The following is a 25885-nucleotide window of genomic DNA, read 5'->3' as shown; positions in this document are numbered from 1 at the left end:
GGCTTATTTACACAATTACAAATTGGAGAACGTAAGACAGCCCATGAATGAAGTGCTGCTGGGTTTGAATAGGTACTTGATTGCCCTGTGCTCACCAGGAGCTGCCTTCAGCCTGCCAGTCCTCTGGTCCCCGCCGGGAAGCTGCAGGTGAGAGCCCGAGGACCTGCCAGCATCACCCCCAGCTTCCTTCCCCTCTGCCTGCAGCCATGAGGTGTTTTGGGCATGATGCTGGATAATGCATGGTGCGTATCGGTGTGGAGACTGCATTAGGAGCAAAATAAAATAAAAATTAAAATTAAAAAAAAAACTGTGTTCTGCTGAGAAAGGATCTTGGGAAGGGATAAGAAGGTTTGTGCTGGCAGATTTTGGCACCTGGATGGAGGGGTGGAGAGTTTTGCTTTACTCTTTCCTTTCCTCCTTGCCAGTTACTGCCAGTGTTTGGCACTTCTGCCTTTGGAGAAAAGCCCTAGGGAACTCGTGAGCTGCATGGGTGGTGGATGCAGGGCAGTGGTGGATATATGAGTTCAGAAAGTGGGTTTTCTATGGCTGGGGAGTAGGGAAGTGCATTTCTTCCCATTTTCTGGAAGCTGGGTGGTGCGTCTGCTGTCAAAAACTTGAAAACACAGAAGAAAATCCAACATAAAGCAGAAGAGCTGCTCACTGCTCTCTTTTTTGCGCCTCCTTCCTAATGTAGTTGCTTTTGCAAGCTATTGGTCTGCCATAGAAGAAAGTCTATTTCCCTCTCTCTTCTGGCAAATCTTCCCAAATGTCTTCTATGCCTTCTGTGCTTTTTAGTGGTTGTGCTCATGTCTCCTTTCCAATATACACATCACCTTCTCTTAACTTTTACCTTCATGCTCTTACGTTTCTGTCACTGACAAGCACCCTTAACATAGGCTTTTAACGTAAGCTTAGCCTTCTCTTAGTGCACTTAATGCTCAAAAGGGAGCTAGAATTTGGGTTTGAGGAGCAGGCTGGCATCAGGAGAAACTTCTAGGCCAGAGGATATGATGTAGAGGATAGCTCAGTACTGTCCATAGATCTGTGCCTGTCACTGACATTGAGCACCTCCAGGGATGGGGCACCCACAGCTTCTCTGGGCAGCCTGTCCCAGTGCCTCACCACCCTCACAGCGAAGAATTTCTTCCTAACCTCTAATCTAAATCTCCCCTCTTTTAGTTTAAAACCATTCCCCCTTGTCCTATCATTACATACCCAAGTAAAGAGTCCTTCTCCATCCTTTTTTATAAGACTCCCTAAGTATTGAAAAGCCACAATGAAGTCTCCCTGGAGCTTTCTCTTCTCCAGGCTGCACATCCCCAACTCTCTCAGCCTTTCTTCACAGGAGAGGTGCTCCAGCCCTCTGAGCATCTTTGTGGTTCCTTTATTGAGATTCTGTTTTAAATGTTGGCTTAACTTGAATTACTGTGCAGTTCTGTATTCATTTTTCTTGGTTTGGCTCTTGCTGTGCTGAAATGCTGTGAGTAGTGGAGTTCCCTCTTCACTGCCATGCTGGTCACATCTTTCTCTCCCCACCTCCATCCAGTTTCCCCCAATGTTATTGACCTGAAAATCTGTGCTCTTCAACCTCCCTTCTTTATCTGGAGCTGTGTGCTCCTTCTGCACGTGTATGTGCAGTCTCCTTGTGCCCTCCCTGCAGGATGTGCTGTATCCTGCACATCTGCCCCCACATGAGGCTGCCCCATGCCCTGCCATGCTTTGTGCCCTCTTGCACCACATTCCCCCTGCACTGGAGAGCATCTCATTCTGGGTGAGCCCATCTCTAGGTGCTCCTGATCTGCTCTCCTGTGTCCTGGCCTGGTTTCAGGTGATTTCACATGGCGAGTTGTTAGGCTGGGTAATGCCTGAATGCAAGTTTGCTATCTGTGGCATCAGCTTAATGATGCATAGTTGGTATTTTGTGATGGACTCTGAGCTCCGCAGACTGGGAAAAGGCCTTTTCACCTTAGGTCTGCAGTGGTTATCAGGTCCGCAGAGGAAGGAAATTGTGATCCAACTAAGAGCAAATGGGCAAGAAAGAGTTATACAACATTTTCATTTTTGCAAGAAAACCACCTTCACCATTCCTGCCTCCTGTCCTTTATTTGCTGCCTCTGTTTGGATGGCCGGTTCTCCCAGGCAGAGTTTATCCCATCTGGCAGGGGACAGCCCCGTGAAGCACAGCACCATGCGGCTGTTTGGGGCAGGGGCATGTCAGTGTCATAAAACCACCGCTGAGCAGAAGGTACCCGAGAAACGTGGTCAGAAAGGACAGATGTGCGGTGACAGGTTAAAAGAGTGCGGGAAGAAAACACCAGGGAAGGCGGGGAGGTTTCTGAGCCACCAGGTTTCACGTGGGAGGAAAGCACGTGCTCTGAGCCTGCAGTTGAACTCCAAAAAGCAAACAAACAACTGATGGAGACCCTTGGACCACTTTGAGTCTATCAGAGGAGAGAAACTTGTTTTAATCCAAGTGAAGCTACCTAAAGCTGTCTCAGATGTTGAAATAAAAAGTCTCTTGAGAGTCTCTGCCCTCAAAAACTATACCAGATTCGTTTTCATGTGACTACTTGCTTTTGATTGTGGCAAAGGTTTGTTCTGAATGAAAATTTCCAGACATGCAAAGTGGCTGTGCTGGCAAACTAACATTTTAATAGATCTGAGATCTCAAAGCTCCCATGCACTATTACCCAGCTCTCTCTACCTCCCACTCACAACACTGATATTAAGATGATGTCTCTGGATCAGGATGAGCTTATTTCCCTCAAGTTTGGTGGTTTTATTTTCTTTTGTTTCGTTTTTTTTTTTTTTTTTTTTCTCCAAAAGGAGGTATCAGTGGAAAATTAGGGTGTTTCCATGAGAAGACAGTGAGTCATTAGTAGCTGTGTTGCAATAGCTTTATTCATAAATACTGTTAAATTATTCACATCTTTAATTTTATGGACATCACGAAACAAAGGACACTTTTTTCCACGCAGGAGGATGTTTCTCTGGTCATCGGAAGCGTGTAACCAGCCCTGAGTGCGGTTGTCACCTCAGGAGCCCCCGCTCCAGCCCTCCTTCCCAGCCATTCCTGTGACCTTTAAAACTCTTTTGGGCTGACACATCGAGCCAGATCTGTGTTTGGGGAGGTATATAAGAATGAAGATGAAGAGAGATCCTTCTGCTGTTATATCCTCCCACCTCCATACAATCCCTGATGCTGGGATTTCCTCACGGGGAAGTGTTTAAGCCACAGTTTGAGCCTCCTGCTCCCTCCCTCCACAGGTGCCCCTCTTCATGCTCACAAAGCCTAGGGATTTCCCCCAGGGAAATCCCATGCCCATGCCCACCTGGTTATCCTGTTTTCCCCTGTACTGCGCTGAAAACCCAGACTGCTGCTCTGCTCCTGGTTTTCTCCACGTGATGAGCATCCCCCTTCAGCGGTGTCATACCCACCCCATGCGTCCCTGCTTTGGCACAGAGTCTGAGCACAGTTCCTCCCTTGCACCCTGTTCCCACCAGACCCGTTATTTGTTAACTTTCCTGCAGAGCAGCATCAAAGTCTTGGTAGATGTGAAGGTCAGTGACATCTGCCAGCCCCACATCCTCCCCCACATATAGGCTTTTTATACTAAAAACTAAGGAGGCAGCAGTAGGTTTTACCTGATTTTGCTTTAAACAGATGAGCTGAAGCTACTATTTCTACCTCCTCTTTGAGGTACTGCCTGTGAATGTTTTTGCAAAAAAGTTGATTTCACTTTCTTCCACAGCCTTCTCTTCCTTGAGCCTCCCTGTGCTGGGATTGCTGGCTGGCCACAGCAAGTCTTTTGGCAGACTTTCTGCTTCTAATGTATTTGAGAAAGGGTTTATTATCAGCCCCCATGCTGCTAGCAAGTAGCTCCTTGGATTTTTTTTTTTTTTATTTATTTTCCTGTGGCTGCCTTATTGTAGTCTTGCATCTAATTTGCCTAATTTCTGCATTTGATTTCTACTGTTTGAAGGGTGTCTGTTTGCTTTGAGTTGCTCTGTTGTGCTGATGTTTAGCCACCTGGGGTATGTGGATATTTATTTTTTTATTTATTGCCGATACACAACTACTCTGAGCTTCTAATGTGGCGTCTTTAAACAGATCCCACTGTTGCAGGGCTCTTCTAGGAAAACTTGGGCAGACATCACAGCAGACGAGGCTTTCCTGCTGCGCTCCATATACAGCTCAGAAAGTTAAGTCATGGAGCAGCTTACAGATTTCCTTGCAACCTGTGCACCCATCCTCAGGCTCAGCTCACTGGCCTGCTGCCTGGTGTCCCTCCATCCCTGCCCAGCACAGGACGTGGATTAGGGGGCTGCGTCTAGGGCACGTGCCCCGGAAGAAGCTGGCTGGTGTCTCAGAGCAGGAGTGGGATTGCTCACAGATTATGGGCTGGGAAAAGAGGGACTTTGTAGCCTCAGTTTTTCCAGTAATTCTTGACTTTTGCCTCTGTAATAACTGGTGGGCAGTGACAGAGGACTTGTGGATTTCTGTCAAATTTGTGAACAATCTTTCTCATAAAATCCCATGAACACACATGTCCCTGGGTATGACAGTCTTTTGAAGGCTCTGTTCCACTTAGAAAAGTTCTGATTGTTTCTATTACATCTGGCCTTTTTTATTTCTTCTTTGAATTGCCAGTTAGAATATTTTTAAGGTAAATATATTTGGTGGAAGCTCAAGGTCAGATTTTTGTTTGTGGGCTCCATTCAGAAGCTACTTTCCTCAGCCTCCCTTCCCCTGTAACTTTATATTGTGGTAAATACAATCCTTTAGTCATGCAAAAGCTGTATTTTTAGCACGCTCTGCTTGGCTCCTTTCTCAGGAAGCACAACCATGAAGTTCTGTCCAGCTTCACAGGCCCTGCCCTGCTCTCCCTCCAGTAGTATGGTCACTCCCATTAGACGACACACTCAGAAACTCCAAAGCTACTGCTGGAAAAACAAAACAAAACAAAACAAAACAACAGAACAGCTTTAACTTCTGAGAGCCCTTCTCAATGCACTTCAACAAAGCAAGCTGTGAGATTTCCTCATCGTTTTGCTCACAGGATTCAGAAGTGCTCCTCATGTGGTTGTTTCCTTTCAGTCACCCTTGCAGACACAGAGAGAAACCCCTGCAAACCTTTGTCCCCAGAAAATGCAGCCATTAAATGGAAAGCCCCTGAGCAGTGGGCAACACCAAATGAACTCCTTGTTAATTTGGGAGGTTTAATCCTGTGCAGCCTTCACAATGGCAAAGGTGCCACATGAGGTGGAAGGGGACAGGCAACGCAAGAAATACCATGAGTGAAAAAGGGAAATGATATGTAATTGGTTTCCCAAAATCTGGACAACTCTTCCCATCCTTTGCCCACCTGCTGAAGGGATTTCTACTTTGAAAGACCAGTGGTGATACAGAGGCTCCCTTCTAAAGTGACTTCTGAAGTGGTTATGAGTGCTCTGGCTGGGCAAACATGTTTAATCCCAGCTCTTTCACCCAGTGGCATCATTCTTCCAGTGTCTTTTTCCTACTGTCCTTCAGCAATACCTGAATTGTACACAAATCCCTTCTTTGTTTTGCTGGAAGAAATAGTGCAAACATTTAAGGACACTTTCTTTTCTCCGTCTCCAGCTTGAGGAGGTGGGAAAAAATGAGTCAATGTTTACAGCTGCGCTAGCCAGAGCAGAGTGAAAAATCAAAGGTGAAGCTCTCTCATGCTCCTCATATGCCAAGAACATGAAGAGAGGAAGGGTTTCTCATCATCGTGGAAAGTCTCTGATTATTCGTAGTGGCTTGATTGTTTTATTTTATTTTTTCAGAACAAGAAAAAAAAACGCTATTCTAAGACATCACTAGAGGAATTAATTTGACAAGCCTTTATCCAAGTGAATGTTTGAATTTTGAAAGGAAAAAGAAATGCAGCATGACTGACAAGGTCCTTTTAAAACACATAATACATTGAACTTTACATGACACTTCTGTGGGTGTTAGTCTAAAAAGCTATCTTTACATGTAACTTAGCAAATGAACTATGTAAGGCAAGGGCTTTACCTATATGCGTTGTCGCTGAGTAGTACTATAGGACTGTGAAACCTGACACACTTGTTCTCTTACATCCCCATGTTCCTGGGGAAGAGAGGCTGGTGTATTCTTGTTGTTTAAAACGCCTAAAAGGTTTGCTTTAGACTAGCTATTGCCATTTATGTTTTGTGTGTTGGAAAGAATAGAGCTTGGTATTAATACCACTAATCTGAGCCAGTTGATTCCTAAAGAAGTGAGGGGCTCAGACCTGGAGAGGTGCACAAGGAGCTGGTGGAGGTAAAGGAGGTGCAGGTCTGGCTCTCACCACAACTCACTGCCTGTTTTCCTGGTTAGGAAATATTTGCCTGCTGGCTCTCCCTAAGATTAGGAGAGGGCTGGGGGGTCACATAACCAGGCCCTGTCTCAACCTGCTGTTGGGAAGAATTGAGAAACTCAGTGGTGGGAATTCAATGGCCCTGAGGGCAGGAGCGAGGAGTGCCAGCAGCACTGGGGGCTACTTTATAGGGCAAGCAGCATTCTTCAGCTCTAATTAGATACCTGTAGAGAAAGGATAACTTCTTCTCATTGCTCCAAAGAGCAAGAATGTAAAATGCTGCAAGTAGATCTATCCCAGAAACACGGGGTTTCTATCTGTAATGAGAAAACTGGCTTATTCCTGTTGCCCTTTCCATTCTGGTGGTCTATGCACAGATGGGTAACCCCATTATTTTCTTCATTGGATTCAGACACCAAACAGCTACCTCCAGCCCCTCCTTTTTTAGGAGGTCTTGTCTCCATGTGAGAAGTGTGGACCAAAGCCCTAAGGGCTGACACCTTGTTACACTTGCTATAGATAATATAATCTTCACTTTTTCTGGACCTCTGGGTCAACCTCACCCTTCCTAGGGGGTCTCTTTGCAAGTTTTTCAACTCTTCCTTGAGGAGTGGTGCTAAAAACTGGCCAAACACTCTCTTGCATAGACAATCCCCATGCAGAGGAGAGCAGATGATTTGGCCATTTTCTCCAATTGATAAGGAAGAAACTGGGTACATCCATCTGCCTGCAATGGACTTGCCATGCGTAGCTGGTTCCATTTCATTTTTCTTTCATGTCTGTTTGCTTGCTCTGAACTTCAGGATGACTACCACGCTCCTTTTAGCATTGAATTAAAGAAACATAGGATACAGTAGCAGCTAGACTCACCTATTAATCAAATTAATGTGTCTTGGTAAACCAATTCAGAATACCTTGGTGCTTCCTGATGTGATTTTGTAATGTCTCATGACATTCAATATTTTTGTTAGGGCCCTTCTTTCCAGATTCATGTTATAATGGGGGAAGCTAAGGTTTCACTTAGGAAGAATTAGCAATAAAGTATCTAGAGCACCTGGCTGTAGAGAGTAATTGGCAAATAGGACCCAAGTGCATCCTAAAGTCTCAGAAAACCAGAAGGCAAATAAAAAGCACATGCAAATAACTGTTGTTGGCTGAGCTCACTGGAAAGGCCCTCACACGAAATGTGCTTGTCTGAATGCTCCTGCAAATAGGAGTTGTTGAGCACCAATACCAAGTTCTCCAAGATGCTCTGATGCTTTCTGGATGGCACCTTGTGGGATGCCAAGAGGGACAGAGGGTGTAAACTGGGCTAAGAAACTGTCGCCCACAAAAGCTATGGATTAGGAAACCATCCCTCTCTTTTACAGGATATTTTCTTTCTGGTGGGGCATGGCCCTGGGTCTCAAAATGCCAGGACCAGTTGTAATGAAAGTGCCCCTGCTAGAAGGTTTTGGGGTGCTCTGTGGGACACCAGATACCTTGACCTCAAGTACCTGCTTGGGTTTCCCTAGTCATACTCCTCATGTCCCTTGCCCTCTGGATGTGCAGTGGCCTGGCCAAGGCAGCAGGCTGGGGAGGTACCAGGAGGTGTCTGAAGGGCCAAAGCTCAGCAGGCACAGATGTGATATTTGGGAGCACAAGGCCACATCAGAGGCTCTGGACAGCCTATGATGAGGTGCACAACCCAGGGGCCTCTTTCAGCACGTGCTACCAGGTGCTCTCTCTTCAGCAGAAGTGCATGAAGGAGACAATTTAATGCCATTGATGGCTGCCATTCCTTCCAAAACGGATTTTTTTTGGGGGGTGGGTGTGTGGGGTGGGGTGACAGCACTGATGAAATGTGTGAAGGCAATGACCGAACATGATACTTAGAGTAGTGGTGAACTGTGGTGGGAAGATTGCTTTCTATGGGCTGCCACGCTGAGAAATGAGAGTATTAAAGTATGCCACTACATGAAACACGGCAGAATATACAGTTTTATGAACCAGGACTCTCTTGACATAAAAGCTTAAAAATATGCGTGATATTGGACAGCAAGAGAGGCACCTAATAAACACGTGGACATAAAGGCAGCTGCCAACTACCCACAGATAAAGGAAGTGTTCGGGCTGCTTGTGGGACTGGTAGGGGACCAAGGATGGCTGCGTTTCTTCCCCTGCTGTGGAAACCAGCAGGCCTGACGCGCTCTACATCATTACCAGGAACAGTGTGCAAAGACTTGCACAAAGCCTCTGTCAGAAACAACTCAAATGCAGAGAGGAAAAAATTACTTGAGAGTTCTTTTGGGGAGGATTAGGTTTAAAATAATTGCCATTTATAAATTAATTTCACATCCTTTTGGAGCGTGGCCTACTAGCTTTTCAAGGGCTGACTGAAGCTGGCAGACAGAGTGGGCACTGCTTCCAGGGCCTAACTGCCAAGAGAAAAGAAAATATTAAAGGGAAGAATCGGCAAATAAATAAATAAAAGGCCAGGGAAATATGGGGAAATAAGTTTTAGTTTAGGAAAATGATTGCTTTCTGAGCCATGGACTGATTTTATGGCTGGTGTATTAGTCACGGTCTTATGTGAGCCTGGCCTTTGTAATCTATGTCTGAAGAGAAACGGGTGGTGAGCACAGCTTCCAATGCTGTAATGTTTTTAAATCCATGATTCTGTTATTTTTAATCACAATTCAAAAAAAAAAAAAATCATATCAAAGCCTATTGAAGGCAATGGGGAGACTCCTCTAAGCTTGAACAGCTTTGAATCAAGCCATGTGAGAAATGGATGCCTCTTGCCTCAAAACTCCTGCTGCCATTTTGCCACCTGAATCCAGCAACAGAGTAAGACAACGATTGCTCAGTTTCTCACACCCAGCATTTTAGGATCACAGGAAATTATTGCAAATTATTTCTCCTGGGGCATGGGTGGAGCAGACAAATTCTTCCCCTTAGAGATTTTTTTTGGCATTTTTGGTTACCATGAACCACACTGCCCTCCAGCACTGAGTGGAAGATAACAATGAACCACCCAGGGGGAAGCAATGCGTTATTAATTATTGAGAGTGGTGGTAAAGCAGGAGTTTTACCTGTCCTGGCAAGGGGTGGCTGACCGGGAGGACTCACTGGAAGGGAAGGGGCCCGGTGCCAAGGCACAGCTTTAGGTAAAACCACAGACTGAAAGATAGAAGATGCAGACAGATTCCAGAAAAACTGTTGAAAACAGATTGTTAGTCAGCCTTATGGATCCAGCGAAGGATATGTTTTTTGTACTGGAAGAGAGCCATGATGTAGAAATAGACTGAAACCATGAAAGAGGGCTCAGGCTGTATATTTAAACATTTTTGCTGTCGGACCATCTGGGCCTGAAGCTAAATTTACTTACAAATTATTTCCAATGTTTCTGCTTCTTGAGAGGTGAAAGGTGTATTTGATATTTTATGCCAGGAGGAAAAGCGAAATAAATGTCCTGGGGCAGATTTTGCCAGTGGCAGAGCCACATGTGTTTTTGGATGCCTGATGTGCCGCAATACCTTGCTTTAACCCCAGGCCTGGTTCTCTGCACACACTGAGCCCCCCCACAGCCAACACTAGATCTTGTCTTGCTTCCTGCTCCCGGTAACTCTGCACAATGATTAGCAATGCAAATGCACTCACATCTTTTTCTGGTTTTAGGCCTGTTACTGATTTCTTTTTTGAACCATGGATACGTGAAGACTGTTTCTGTGATGAAAATACTTACACGGGGATCCAGAAAGTCTAGTTTCTGACTCAGCTGAGTCAAGTTTTTGGTGACTCCTGCACACCCAAATCTCAGGAGACAAGCCCCAAACCCCGGTGAGATCTCACAGCCCCCTGGACAACAAGGAAGTATCTCTGACACCTCCCAGGGACCACATGGGATGGGGACCAACAAATGCTGGGTGATTATCAATGCAAGGACAAGAGGCAATGGGCACAAACTGGAACACGAGAGGCTCTGTCTGTGCATTAGGAAGCACTTCTGTACTCTGTGAGTGATGGAGCACTGCCAGCTGCCTAGACGTGGTCCTGGGCAACCTGCTCTAGATGGCCCTCCTTGGGTTGGACCAGACGACCTCTAGAACTCTCTTCTCACCACAACCATCCTGTGATTGTGTGATTCTGTGAAAACTGTGTTTTGCAATTCAGCAACTTTTTCAAGCTCTCCACACAAAAAGAGGTACTGTGTTGGCCACCTCTGTGAAACGAGTCTTCCCATCCAAATTTTAGGTGCCAGAGTTACTCCTTTAAGGACTGATTTCCGATTTCTATTTTAAAAAGACAAATGGGTGAGGAAGCAGGCATGGTTATACTTCTGGCTGGTCAGAACTCAGACCTTCTTGCCTCTTTGGGGGTGCCTCAGGACCTGCACTGGAGCATCTAGCACTGGAGCTTCTAGTATCTAGAAGGCAGAGTTATTGTATGCTTTCTTTGCTTCAGTCTTCACTGTTAAGACCAACCCTCAGGAATCTCAGAACCTAGAGACAAAAGAGGAAGTCTGGAGAAAGGAGAACTTTCCCTTGGTCAAGGAGGGTCAGGTTAGAGATCATTTAGGCAAATGTGACACCCACAAATCCATGGGCCCTGATGGGATGCACCCATAGGTGCTAAGGGAGCTGGCGGATGTCCAGCCCACTCTCCATCATCTTTGAAAAGTCATGGAGAACAGGAGAGATACCTGAGGACTGGAAGAAAGCCAATGTCAATCCAGTCTTCAAAAAGGGCAAGAAGGAGGACCCTGGAAACTACAGGCCAGTCAGCCTCACCTCCGTTTCTGAAAAGGTGATGGAACAGCTCATCCTGGAGGTCATCTCGAGGCATGTGGAGGAGAAGGTAACCAGGAATAGTCAGCATGGATTCACCAAGGGGAAATCATGCTTAACCAATCTGATAGCCTTCTATGTCGGGATGACTAGCTGGATAGATGAGGGAGAGCAGTAGATGTTGTCTACTTTGACTTCATCAAGGCTTTTGACACTCTCCCAGAACATCCTCATAGACAAGCTCAGGAAGTGCAGAATAGACTGAGTGGATGGTGAGGTGGATTGAGAACTGGCTGGATGGCAGAGCTCAGAGAGTTGTGCCTAGTGATGCAGAGTCTAGTTGGAGGCCTGTAGTTAGTGGTGTCCCCCAGGGGTCAGTACTGGGTCCAGTGTTGTTCAATTCATGTTCATCAGTACATCAATGACCTGGGCGATATAACGGAGTGCACCCTCAGCAAATTTGCTGGTGACACGAAACTCATAGGAGTGGCTGATACCCCAGAGGGCTGTGCTGCCATTCAGAGGGACCTCAACAGGCTGGAGGGACAGGCTGAGAGGAACCTCATGAAGTTCAACAAAGGCAAATGCAGGATCCTTCACCTAGGGAGGAATAACCTCATGCACCAGTACAGGCTGGGGACTGACCTGCTGAAAAGCAGCTCTGCAGAGAAGGACATGGGGGTCCTGGTGGACAGCAGGCTGACCATGAGTCAGCGATGTGCCCTTGTAGCCAAGAAGGCCAATGGTGCCCTGGGGTGCATTCGGAAGAGTGTTGCCAGTGGGTCAAGGGAGGTGACCCTCCCCCTCTACTCAGCCCTGATGAGGTCTCACCTAGAGTATTGTGTCCAGTTATGGGCTTCCCAGTACAAGAGGGACTTACAACTACTGGAGCGAGTTCATAGGAAGGCTGCTAAGATGGTTAGGGGACTAGAGCATCTCTTATATAAGAAGGGGCTGAGAGAGCTGGGCCTGTTTAGCTTGGAGGATAGGAGACTGAGAGGGGATCTTATCAATGTGTATAAATATCTGAGGGGAGGGTGTCAAGAAGGTGGGACCAGACTCTTTTCAGTGGTGCCCAGCTACAGTATGAGAGGCAATGGGCACAAACTGAAGCACAGGAGGTTCCAGCTCAATATGCAAGGGCACTTCTTTACTGTGAGGCTGACAGAGCACTGGGACAGGTTGACCAGAGAGGTTGTGGAGTCTCCTTCTCTGGAGATATTCAAAACCTGCCTGGATGCCATCCTATGCAATGTGCTCCAGGTGATCCTGCTTGGCAGGGGGGTTGGACCAAATAATTTCCAGAGGTCCCTTCCCACCTCAACAATTCTGTGATTTTGGGTGATCCTCTGGTGGTCTTGTGGTTAGGGTAAACCAGTATCCCATCTTCTGGCCATGTTTTTTCTCCTCTTAAGGTAGTTTTCTAATTTAATGGTTTTGTTCAAATGGTTCCCTCCAGTTTTCTTTAGAGAGGAAAGTGTGAAAATATCTGCTGGACAATCATATCTAAGAGTTGTTAGTTGTTTTTGTTCTTTTTTTTTTTTTTTTTTTTCGTTGTTGTTGTTGTTGTTGCTATTGTTTTTAATCCTAAAACAAGAACCTTTATTAAACTCCAATTATTGCCCATCAACTTGGGAAAGACTAAAAGTAATTGGGGATTAGAGAAATTAAGTCTCAAGAGATGCTGGGTCTTTCAGCTGTTTAATGCTGCTGATTGTGTCTTTCTGTTCTGTGTTCCATAAAAGTAATAAAATTTAAATATTCTATAGAAGTGATCTGTGATGGATGGTGGTAAGGAACAGATCAGGTGGCTCAGTTTGTCTATGACTTTTAAGCATTAAAAATCCCCGTAAGGAAAGTCTTAAACACTTCCATCCATCTCACATTATGTATATATCATCTCGATCAGAAAGATGTTCTTGGTAATAAAGCTCCCCTATCTAGCTAGTTTTGAGTATGCTGCCTTCCGAGGGTTTCTTTTTAATGGATGGCATGGAAAACTCTTCCAAGGCCAAAATACGTGAAGGAGATTTATTAATCCTGTAGCCCCTGTCACTCATGATAATGTTTATAATCCATAAGCCTTACATCACATCTAACATCCCAAGTAACAAATGCATCTCTGGAAGATGAACAATAAATCCTGTGTGCACTCGGATCCCTCCTCCTCCATCCCAATGAGGGTATCCTGGAGTTGGTGCGGCTCCATCCAGCTACCCTGGCTCCTCCTTGCTTCCTGCACTGGAGCCAGGAAACTTGTCCCATCCTTCTTCAGCAGCCTTCCTCCAAAGCCATCAGTATTTGTCGCTGTATTTGCAGTCCGGGTAGCGGTAGGCAAAGCGTGAATCACAAGACCGCAGAGGCTTCAGGAGCTCTGCCAGCTTTGCCAATGCCTCATTGACACCCTGGTCATCAGCAAGGCCATCCGCGCAGTGCTGCAGGAAGCTGTCTATTTTCTCCTGTACAGGTTGCAGGAATTTCCCCTTCAGGAGCTTAGGCAGAAGCTCTTGACACACCATGACAAGGCTCTGCTTCTCTCTGATGGAGTTACAGGACACAAATGCAGACTGGCAGTCCACAGTCAAGCAGCTAAATATATCTTTGTACTCCTGTTGGCCGTCGATCAGTTGGCTCCCTGTTAAAGACCATGAAAATGGTTGTTAGAAAGACGGGAATGAAATCTCAGATAATCATGTATGTCTGTATCCCTGTATTAATATAGTTTTTTTTGCTATCTAAAGGATACTACTGTCTTTCACCACAATGTATGCTGTGCTGTATCTGTGTAAGGGCTACTTTTCTCCTGAAATACATGTATTTTTCTGAATGACAGAGCTCTGCTGAATTGCCTTACAGAGGAAGCAGAGAGGAGTCTGTTGGGTCAAACTGGTGCAGAGAAAATGAGAAGAATCAGAGCAACAACCTAGAACATGGAGTTCCTACAGAAACTACCACAAACAGTCAAACCTGTAATTTTTTCATGTTACCCAAAATCATTAAATTGCAAAAACAGCTCATCTAGCTGGAGCCAATACAACCATAATAGCTGGTGGGACAAGAAAAAGAAGCCTAGTCGAAAATCCTCTGACAACTATTTCTGAATATTTGAGATGTGCTCAGCTGAATGTTTGAGCTGAGCAAAGGTCTCCTGAAAAGTCAGACATTCAAAATGAAAGTGTGAAATTATTGGAGGAATGCTTTTTGCTAGCTCTACTTCCAGTGACAGAGCAATCTAAACTGTGGAAAGTGAATAGTAATCCTTGATTTTATGCAAAATTTACATGACTGATTTTGTTATTATTATTATTACTATTATAAGATACTGTGATAAATGCACCTAAAAAGAGTTTGATTTGACCCAATACTTTAAACAAATGAGCCTATGAAGTTTTTATTTGCAAATACCGACATCTGTGTGACAAAAGTTTTACAGAAAAGAGGTGATGTAGGGAGCATGTAAGGGAGAATACTCGGCACTGTGCACGCTGAAGGCTGCTGCCCATCACAGAGGGGGCCGTGTGGCATGCAGGTGCCCACATGGCACCCGGAGCATCCTTCGGTTACTGCTCCACTGATGGCACAAGCAAAATGCCTGCTGCCTTCCTCACTTGGAGCCAGGATGGCAGGCACTGCTGATGCTTTTGCTATTAGTAAATCGCTTCTTGATCTTTTTATGATTTAAACTTAGCAAGTGATGTTTGGTAGATTTTTAATAAATAAATAAATAAACAAACCACAGCAGGTGAAAGATTTGTTTTGCCTGTCACACCAAGCCCTCCTATGACAGATGCGCAGCCCCAGAGCCTGCTGAGTACCTTCCTCCTTGTCGATGATGCCCAGCATGCTGGCATCCCGGATGAACAGATGCCCGTTGCTGAACACGCCGAAGGTGCCAGCGTCCACGTGGGTGAAGTAGAAGAAGTAGTTGAGGTCGTTGGTGCCCATGGAGCGGAGGACGGCGAGGAGCTGGAGGGCCAGGTCGGCCGCCACCTCGGGGGCCGCCCCGAAGAAGTTGCGCAGGGGCTGGGTGCTGGCGCTGACCACCAGCCGCCCACAGGAGCCCAGGTACCGTGGGAAGGGCCACCCCTCCACATCGGGGAAGATCTGCCAGGAGAGGGGACGATGGCATCAACACCTGGCCCTGGTCACCGCGCTCTTCGCCATGAGCCCACCTCCCTCCCAGATGGCTTTGAGCGCACCCTTTGGATTTTCCAAGCAGCCGTGCCGGTGTTGTGCTTTGCTTTCTGGAGCCAGCCCACCACTGACCCTCACCACAACGAGCCCCAGCAGCCAAGGGAGGCACTACTCTGCCCTACATTTCTCCCTTTTTCTTTTCTTTTGGTAATTAAGGAAGAAGAATCTGATATTTCAAGATCTGTTCCATGAGGGAGACTAACTGGAAATCCAAGACAATAATAGATTTTAAATTCATGAAATTTTTAGGCAGAGAAGAGCTAATTTTAGGTTTCTTTATGGGGCCTTGGATGGCTCCCTTATGAGCACTGCATCACTGAAGTCACGGCCTGAAGGTGAGGTGGGGCTAGAGCAGTTTTTGCTGATTTGTAAGACCATGCCTGGCCATTTTGTGAGTCAGATGTGCTGGATGTTTGCTGCACGGGGAACATGTGGACAGGGTTTACCACATTTTTCTCACCTCTGCAGCACTGAGAGCTGCACCCTTGTGCCGCAGTGGGCTCTGGGCAAGGTGGCCAAGGGACCCCCAGGAGACTCCCAAGAGCATGAGCACCATTCCCCCTAACTGGGCAGGGGAGCACAGTGTGGGCCCTCGGTGGCCTCAGGAACGAGGAAGATGTTGCCTTCTTCTCTCTACTTCATCATATCTCAAAGGGTTGCAAGCAACAGCAATGAGGACTGGATGTGAGGTGGCAGTGAGGATGGTAGTGTGAGGATGGAGGTACTCACATGGTGAGAGTGGAGACCACATGCCAGGAGGGGACCAGAGGAGCTCACTGCCTTCAAACTCAGAGCTCAGTTGTATTTGGGATTCTACCAAACACCTCTGCAGAGCTGCACTCTGCCATAGAGCCAGCTACCAGAGGCATGCAAACATTAATAACAGCTGTGACATGCTGAGACTGGGAAATCCATGCTCCCCAAATCCATGTTCAATCCCAACGCCGTGTCTTGGTCCTCATGTGTTAATGTGCACTCTCTTGTGCTTTGGATTTTATAAAAAGGCTGTGATTTTAAGTAATACATTAGCAATGCAAACATGACACTGAAACATCAGGGATGTGTAAAAACCTGGCTTTCACAGCATGCTGCTGTAATAACCCATCTGGGCCCTGATTTATTTCAGGGGTTGGGCATCCATATCTCTCAGCAACTTCACAGGCTGGTGCAAGAAGTACTGCAGGAGTCTGCCTGGCTTCAGCCACCCATCTCCTCAGAAGAAACACGCTTCATGAAGGTTGGGGAGCTTGCAAAGGGCAGTCCTTGCAGCAGGGACTGGGGCACATCTCACGCTTGCAAGGGGCTGCAGGGCGATGTTTCTGCTGGGGCAGGCAGTACCTACCTGTAACAGGATGGGGTGTGAATTCACTGACAGCGTGTACAGGAGGCGCAGCTTGTCCCGGTCGGTGAGGTGGTCCATGTAGATGCTGCCGGCGTCCGGCACCTCGGCGTAGCGCCGCACTATCCGGTCCAGGAGGCGCTGGGATGGGCAGCGCAGCATTGGGCTAGACAGGCCCTGGAGAGGGAGCAAAGCACAACAAGGGTGTTTATTTTCCAGCCTGAGATATCAAAAGGTGTTCTGCTACGGGGGCAGCTCTGTGCTCTGCAGCACCACTAATGGGCATGGGTGCACGGGGGATGCTGCAGCAAACCCCTCCCGGGAAGAAATGAGGCAGCTTCACCTCCTGCATCAGCCAAAAATACCCATTTGAGACAAATTCTGGAAATGGCACGCAGTCTTTGCAGCATGGCCATGGCCACCACCAGCCCCTTTTCCCTGCCTCGCCGGGCAGCACAAGCCCTGGCAGCCCTGCCGGCCCGCGGCAGCCTCTCCCTTTGCTCCGCCAGTGAGTCACTTCCCTCTTCAAATAATGTCTTCAGATTGCTTCCCTGTTTGCTTAGCCTATAAGCAGCTTTCTTGGAAATACTCCTTGTTAAGGTCAGTAAACATGCCTTAAAACTGTAAATAAACATTGTACACGGGCACAAGCACAGGATACATTATCTCTCTGATAAACTTGTGCATTAGCTCTCAAAGCCAAATTTGAATGTCCTGAGCATATTTTCTTGCAAATACCAGCAACAAGTAAAGAATTGTTGGGCTAATGGCTTCAGCCATCACTGTATTTTACCTTTTAAATTTGTGGCCTTGATTTGTAAAATTTTAACAAGTGGTCTACATCTGGGAGAAATGGCATACATACTTACACTTTTGCTGTAGAAAAATACTTTTGTTTTAAAGTTTTAAAAACCAAGGAGAGGTGACATGAGGAGGAGAGTTCCCAATAGCAACGCAGAATGCTGCCCTGCCTTTTCTCTGCTGGGGAAGGGAGTTGGACTTCTGCAAAACCTCTTTCTGCCAAATGATTCAAGTAGCCAAACTTATTCTTTTGGATCTACTTTCTCATCTGATGGCTTTGAGAGATTCTTCAGAGGACAGGGCACTCGAGCTCACATTTGCTGCCTGCCGTTCTTCACGTTGGGAGCAAAGATTTGACTCAGGATCTCCCCAAGTCATTTGGTAGCTCTGAGGTAGGTCTTGCGCAGCCCTTCCTGCACGAGCTGTTCATTTGGCATAAAGCATCAATTAACCAGCCATGTCAAAAAAACAACAAAAAAAAAGAAACGAGAGAAGGAGGAGAGTGCCACTCTCCCAGGCAGATGCAGAAGAGGGGACAGGACCTCTTGCGTCCCCTCTTCTGCCTCCCTGCTGGCTTCAGGTGGGCCCAACCTCTCCCTCCTTGGCCATCAGTTGCATGGAGCAAGCCCTGAATGCCAATACATGGTCAAAGCTACATGAAAACCCCAATCCCAACTAGAGCATTGATTTGCCAAGACCAAAGAACACTTTTTCCCCCCCCGCATTTGTCAAAAATAATGCTCCTCAGTTCTAGCTACAAGCCTTCATACAGTTCTGGCCTCTGGTGTGGCCTTACCAAGGAAATATATTTTCCACTAATTATCAGAAACCATAGGGGGAGGGAAGGGATGGTTATGGATTTCTGTCTCACTGCACTTGCAGACACATTATGGGTGACTCTGTCACTTTCCCTTTGCAGGAGAAGTGAGAAAAAATGAGCAGAACAGAATTGTGTTAAGTAAGAGTAATGGTGGAGAAAGTCTCTAGCAGCACAGCGTGTATGCAAATATTTGCAGCCAAAGTTAGAAAGCCTCGCTAACTCCAGGAGTTTGTCATGCAAAAGCTGAGACCCTTAACAAGTGTACAGTAGGAACAAAAATCACGAGAATGCACAGAAGCTATAATAAGGATTTTTTCCAATGTCAGAGCTTATCCTATGAACACAGATGTGGACATGTGCTGCACACTGCGATCATGACTGCTCCTTTCCCGTGGAAATATTTTAGGGTTTTCATGGCTAAAGCAATGACTGACACCTGGCTGGGGCTGAATGACGGCAGCATCCATACAGCAGAAAAGCAACCACAGTCGTAAAACTGTCAGACAAAAACTGCCAATGGAAGAAAAATTTGAAGGTTGTATACTTGAAACACTGAAGATACTGATTTATCTCAGAATATCTCAAGTCCTTTCCAGCATCTTATCACCCTGGAGAATAAGACTTGACAGGTAGCCTGACATCTTGTTTGTGATTGATATGGAAAGCTTCTTATTTACTTTGATTAAATTCCTACATTCTTGTATCTGATAATGAGTAGTTCCTACAATGCCTACCTACCCTCAGCTGTGATTTTTTTTTTCCCTACTGCACAATATGTGATGTGTGTTAACCTCCTGTGCATGCGTACATACACAGATCTCAGGCAAACATGCACAGAATCCACTGGGACATAAAGATGAGATGACTTCTGGAAGACAAATTTTCTCCACTTTGCTCTCTATTCAGCCAGTCTGAGGAAGGGCAGCACACAGCCCAGGAGCACTGCTGCCTGCTGCCCCTTGTGCCTGGGTGAAATCAAATGAACAAGTTTGGAGTTGGACCCAGGAGGAGACAGCCAGATGTATGTGTTGAAACACTCACAGCTCCTGGCTGTTTGAAGGCAGGGGTTTTGTTCACCCCCAAAAAGAGAAGCTGAGGATGTCCAGTGAAGCCATGGGGCTCATCCCTGCTGCAGACACCCGTGCTGTTGTCCTCGCTCATTTTCCAGACTGCACTTTGTAACCAGGGTTATGACTTTGCTCTGCAGGTGATCTGGGCTGAAGCTAGCCCACATTTTGTTGCTGTTCACCTCAAGGAGAGCAAACAAGCCCTGTATGGTTCACAGCGACAAAATGTGGGCCCAAGATGTAGGCAAAGCAGTGTGAGGTGGTGCTGCCGTGTGGGTTACAACATCCAGCACGGGCAGCAGCGCACAGCCCGAGCTGAGCCCAGCTCCTCTCCCAGGCCAGCGAGATTTTAGCAGTGAAGGCTTTGCTGCGTCTGACAAGGATTTTCTATGTGGCAGGTGAAATAATCAGTGTGGCAGCTCGGCTGGTAGCTGGGGCAGGCAGGGCAGGCAGCACAAAGTGTAAAAGCAGTGCTTCATGGGCTGTCATCCCGATTCAAGGATGTGGAGGGCTGTTGTAATTCCCTGTTACAAAAGACAAAATTACTCGAGTCATTAGTTTTCCTCAGTGCCAAAACTGCAGGGAGGGGAGCACAGACACCCCTGGGTGACCACAGCATCATGAAACGGGGTCAGAACCGCGCTGGGCATCAGCAGCATGCAGTTAAACACCTCCAACAATACCAGAAGAGCAGTGGCTGCCAGTACGCATTTGCAGTGACTTCTTGTATCTGCAGGAAGCCCCCTCCGATGGCTCGTGCTGGGTTGCCAGCTTGTGTTTGCTGGGTGCAGGCTGAAGCGCTCCCGTGGCTCTCAGCTGCAAGGAGGTGGTGCCGGGTGGGCAGGGAGGTGCGGGGGGCCTCGGGCTTGGAGCATCACCGTGGGCTTGTTCAGGAGCCTGCGCTTGTGCTGTGCTGTGGAAATGTCACTGCCGCTGGCTGCTTCTTGTTTCAGGCCACTGTGAGCCCAGCAGCCATGTTACAGAGCACGCACTGCTTCATTGACAGAACCAAAGAGCCATGAAAAGAGGAGCGGTGTGGTCCTGGGGCTGGCGTGCTCTGATCTCGGCCCTGCTGCAGCTGGCTGTGCCCTTTCTTCACTTAAAAATCTCTGAGATGTCCCAGAGGGTTTGTCCCTGGGTGCGTCCCCCTAGGCTGGCCCTCGGGGCTCACCCAGCCACTATTTTAAACCTCCCCTTCCCCAGCCATGTAATTATGTGAGAACCTTCACCCTAAAATACCTGTGCTGTTAGTTACAAAGAAGATGTACATAGAGTACAGACAGCAATGAGACATCAGGGTGGAAAAATTGAGGGTGGAGCAGAAACATCCCCACCTGAGCTGGTGGTGTTTTAACATGTATTGGTTCATTTATTTTATATATTTATTTTTTTTCCTGCCAGGCGTTAGGATGTTCACCCTCAACCTCCAGAAGCCCCACTCTTGCCCTTCCTGGGGACAACCCCAAACCCTTGCCCGTACCAGTGCTGTCCCACCTGCAGCACAGGAGGCTTTGGGGTGTCCCCTTTGGACCCATGGCCATGCAGGAGCAGGGCCAGCTGGCTGCCAGTGCAGACTCCCCGTACATCCCCGCGGGCTGCCCTTGTCTGGTTTTGGGGCCGGCGGTGGGGCACTGACCTGGACCAGGTCGGGGGTGAGGCGCTTGGCCCGCAGCCACTTCTGGAAGCGGTGCGTGCGGCGCAGGGCACGCTCCAGGCTGCAAGTCTTGGTCTTCAGCAGGGAGGTGCAGATGCGCTTGTCTGCCTGGTCGTGTTGGTACTTGGTGGTCAGGCGGGTGATGTCGACCAGCCGCCAGCTCTGGGCATCGTCGGTGTAGTTGCCCGAGTAGCTGAGCAGGTAGCTGGGGGGCAGCTTTAAACGAGAAGAAAGCCAGGTGTCAAACCTGCCAAACCAAAACGAGAGCCCCACGGAGAGCGGGTTAACAAGCCTCGCTGACACCCACCGCGCAAGCACCACACAGCGTCATGAAAACCTCAGCAAGAGATGTCCCAAGCAATTTTGGGGGGTCCCTTTGGCATCGCTGGGGAGCCTTTTCCCACCCCAAGGACCACACATGCCCCAGGTAAGAAGAGTAGGTGGAGTAGAGTAGGTGGTTCTCCAAACGTGCTTTGGAGAAAATGCCCACATTTTTTTCCCCATTTAATCATGTCCCCTACTATGCCCAAATATCACTATTTGGGCCATGTAAACAGCAAAAGTGAAGGGAGAAGGCTCGGGGCTTCAGTTCCCTAGGAACTCCTGACATTTTGAGATTTCCTGAAGCCTGTGCTGCAATGAGAGAAGTGTCCAAAAAAAGGAATAATAACACTTTAAAGTATCCTGCAGAACAAAAACTCCAGAAAATAAATATGTTTGGAAATACCAGAATGACCTTTCACTTTGAGGTGGTGGCTTTACTCAATGTTGATGCAGGAGAGGCAGGTGTATTTTTTTTTCATTAATCAAAATACTAATGCTGAAACAAAGCTCATGAAGGATATTTTGTTTGAAGTTTTCAATGGTGAGTTCCAAGGAAAAGTTTAATGTCGTGACCTAGTGCTTTCCTCAGCTGCAAAATCTTTTCTGGTGAAAACACCACAGCCAGCCTTCCTGGCCAGACTGGTACAGGCAGAGACCTGGCTGCCTGCTCCTCACCCCGTGTCCAGGTAGGAGGAACCACTGGAGCAAGGAGAGCGGCAACACCACACCAAATGCACACTGTGACCTCCACCTGCATGGGCACAGGGTCTCCACGGGGCACCCCCAAGGCATAGCTGGGGGGGGGTGCGGGGTATGGAATGGAAACCTGTGTGATGGAAACAGGCGTCTGACTGCTTTGTAGGTTCCTCTGCGAGATGTGAGAGAGCAGCTGAGTCCCGGCCCTCAGCCAGGCCAGCGGCTGCACAGGCTGCCTCCAGGCTCTCCTCATTATACACTTGCCCAAGTGCGTAAGAAAGCATTTCTTAATTTAATCTCGCCATAAATTAAAGCCAATGATAGCTCAAAACTGAAAGAGGAGAGGCAAGGGGTGCCCTTCAGGAGCAGCTAGCTGCCAGTAAATGAGAAGGCGTTAACGAAGCTGAGGGTTGAAGCTGATTTTTCTTTTTGACCTCCAGTTGGGAACTCCACGCAGAGAAACTTTGAGGGGGTTAATGAGATTTACTTCCCTCTAAATCTCCCCTTCAAATATCAGCGTGTGCAACCTTGTCCCAATGCCTTTCCCGGCTCCTTTTTAGGGAAGCATCTTGCAGATGCTGGGCAGCCCAGCTGTCCCCAAGGGGGAAAACCCCTCTCCCCGAAATGTTCCCAGCAAACTCAGTGCAAACGCTGCAGGCAAATGGGAGACATTTAGTGCCCAGACAGTTACTCGTTATCCCAGGCTGTTGCACTGACCTCATCCAATGCGACCGCTGGTGCTAGCCCTGCTGTGGCTCTTGCTGAGGGCATTTTGCCCAATATGAAATCAGAGCTTCCTTATGATCAGAGCATCTGATATGAAAATAAACCCCCTCTCTTTCTCTCTCTCTCTATTTTTTTTTTTTCCTGGTTTTGAGATTGGACTACGGAGTAACTGCTGTGCCTTACTTTGGTTTGCTTTGCACCGTGTCCCCTCCCAGCACCTAATCTGCAAAGCAGGCACACAGCGCCAGGCACGTACGGGAAAGGGACGGATACGGGCTGGGGCTTTCTTTCTTTCCCCTCTTTTTTTAAGTTAAGCATAAATGTGCCTTGTGACTTGGCTCACACGGCCACGCTCAGGGGAGCTGACGCCAGGCAGGCACCAGCACAGAGCCACCTCCCGCAGCCAGCGGTGCCGCGATGCACAAAATGCCGCACCGAGCGCTGCTCCGGGCACGAGGGGAGCCCCGAGGGGGCCACAGCCTCTCTGTGCCTGGCACCATTTCCAGGCAGCCCAGCACTGGCCTAGCACATGTGCTGCATGCTTTCGGGATTCGTCACCGAGCCGTGCAGCAGCAGTAATCCAGCCTCGCGTAGAGCCGCACAGCTAAGGTCCTGGTTGGGCTTTAATGAAGGTGCTCCATGAGCTCTGCGTGGAGGACCAATCTGCCAGATACAGGTTATAGATCAGCCCAGATCTGAATGCTGGAGAAAATTAAACTCGCTTTTCTCTTTCCTGGATGATACCAAGTGTTTTGTTTCAGCCAAAATAACCTTGCTTGTATTTGGAGAGTTTAACATTTTTTAAAACATTAACATTAAATAAATTAAGTCTTAAAAAAAAAAAGAAAGAAAGAAAGAAAGAAAGAAAGAAAGAAAGAAAGAAAGAAAGAAAGAAAGAAAGAAAGAAAGGTCATATTAACAAATTGAAGCATTCCACTTTTTTCAAACTTCCTTCCCAATACTCTCGGCCAAGGCTAGCCGCCAACATTGGCACAAGACCTCAAATAGTTTTGGTCGGCTCGTTTTCACAGCATTTTGAAAATTTGATATTTCAGTGACAACTTCTGCCACGCTCTGCTTTTGGGCCAGCTGGTGGGCAGGCTCTGGGAACGAACCCCACATCCTGGTGCTTGCTATTCAAGGACATGCCACAGCTCCTGGAAGTGGTGGGGGGTTAATGGGGCGTGTCCTGCTGAGGATCAAGAGAGGGAAGTGCGAAGCGCCATCCACCTTTATGAACATGGAAAAGGTGCACGGGGGTGGATCTACGAGTGCCAATGAAATTTTTCATTTTTAACCTGCCACTTGCCAAAAATCCCGGCTGCTTCAGAAGTCAAGGGGGGACACATTTCACCTCCTCCCAGCTTCACCTGGACCACTCAAGATAAAAAGGGTGTTTTGCCCAATATAGTACCACTTACATCACAGCATTAACAATACAATTTTGCTATAATCATTTCTTCTCTCCCAGGATTTTAAATCTATAAAAGAAAGTGCATCTGGCTCTATAAATCTCATCAGACCTGTAAACCCTTCCTCTGCCAAGCACTGCCTTTAACTTTCTCCTTAAACTTAAGCTCCTGCCAGCAGATGCACTCTGCTTTTGAGTCTAAAACTGCTTGGATCAGCCCAATGGCCGCTTGTGCAGCCCGTGTCCCATCGGCTTTGAGGCAGATGCAACTTCTGCTGCTGCCTTCAACTTCTCATAGAAAGCTCCCCAAAGCATAAGAACACTTCAGCCCGGTCTCTGCTCTAGCATGCAGGTACCCGATGTGCAGAAGCCCCCGTGCCTCAGGCAGGTGCACATCGTTTTTGGCCTTGGTTAATATGCACGTGAAATTCTGCATATTGGTACTGTTGCGCCTGGTACGAGGCTATACATGCCTGTATGTTTGTAGCTAACACAGCCCATTGCAACATGCAAAGTTAAATCCCCCTCACCTTTACTCAGTTGCTCATAATCAAATACTTCCAGTGACATCGAAACAAACTAATTTCTTCCTCCCCTCTTGCCCTCCCCAATCACTGCCTTGAACTCCTTCAGAGACGCTCTCTGTGCAGAAAGTTGTGCCTTTTAGTCCTGCCTTCAAGTTACAGTTCTGGTCATGTTTGTGTGACTTTAAAAGCAAACAGTCAGAGCAGCAGCGCATAGACATTAATTAAAATACCCGGCACTGTAATGGCAGCCCAATGATAAGTTACTCTTTGCATTGTCTTTCATTAAAGTACTGGGAAACTCTAACAGGCAACTTTCAAAGTACCGTGCAGAATGCTCTAAAAATTACTGTGCCGAGTTTCTGACCTTATTTCTTCTTTAAAGAATTTCTTGCAAATGGATGTCCCAATGCAGGCGTTGCACTTATCGAGTCCCAGGAATGTCCGGCCAAAACTGTAGCTGGGCTTGACGTGGGTCGCAGACGGAGAAGCCGTCACTGCTGCAGCAGGGCTACAGCTCAGGGCCAAAACCAGCAGCAGCAGCAGCCACGAATCTGCAACTCTGGAGCAAAGACGACATATCCAGCGCCCCATCTACAGTCGCGGAGAGCTCTGCCTGTTGCAAGCCACCCCTCTCTATGCTCCCAGCCCCGCCGCGGTGAGCCCCGAAACGCAGCCAGACGCACTGGGTGCTGGAGCCCCGGCCGCAGCCCCCATCCTGCCAGCTGGTCACTGGCTCTATTGGCCTGAGGTTTGGGTGGGAAAGATACGATGTAGGGTGGGGAGAAGGAAACGCATGGAGGATGCAGATAACTTGGGTTGCCATGGCTACCTTTCCTTTACTCGCCGCAGCTGCTTCGGCCCCTGCTGACCCTCCCGTCAGCCGGCTGGGAAAACAACGCCAAGAGGTGCTCATCTGCGTTTTGTGCAGACAAATGAAGGATATCCTGCCGCTGGAGCAGAGGGCATGTGTGGGACACTTGGTAAAAGCTCATTTGGGAGGAATAGCAGTGTGGCAGGAACGCACACTCAACCAGAAGTCCAGCCCCTCACAGTGCGTTATTCCCAGAGCCACATCCCTGGGCTCCTCGGATGCTTGCTAGGCTCAGTTTCCCCTCAGAGAAGCACCAAAAGTGCTGCTTGGAGGAGTCACCTCTTGACAGAGGTGCTGTTTAAAACTGATTGCATGTCTATGTCTCCTGCTGTGGACAGT

General features: G+C 47.7%; 1 protein-coding gene across 1 annotated transcript; it reads right to left on the bottom strand.

Annotated features, from left to right (window-relative positions):
* Positions 1-13133: 13133 nt before the first annotated feature.
* On the bottom strand, positions 13134-25538 carry DIPK2B (divergent protein kinase domain 2B). Its single transcript, XM_040545461.1, has 5 exons — positions 25040-25538; positions 20974-21238; positions 16653-16826; positions 14932-15220; positions 13134-13751 (listed from the first exon to the last, which is right to left on the bottom strand). Exons 1-5 carry the CDS (start codon positions 25264-25266, stop codon positions 13411-13413), a joined length of 1296 nt encoding a protein of 431 aa, XP_040401395.1. The 5' UTR covers positions 25267-25538; the 3' UTR covers positions 13134-13410.
* Between the last annotated feature and the right edge of the window lie 347 nt (positions 25539-25885).

This window comes from Cygnus olor, chromosome 1, assembly GCF_009769625.2.
Source record: "Cygnus olor isolate bCygOlo1 chromosome 1, bCygOlo1.pri.v2, whole genome shotgun sequence".
Lineage (NCBI taxonomy): Eukaryota > Metazoa > Chordata > Aves > Anseriformes > Anatidae > Cygnus > Cygnus olor.
Note: the sequence above shows the minus strand (reverse complement) of the source record. Positions and strands in the feature narration are given on the sequence as shown.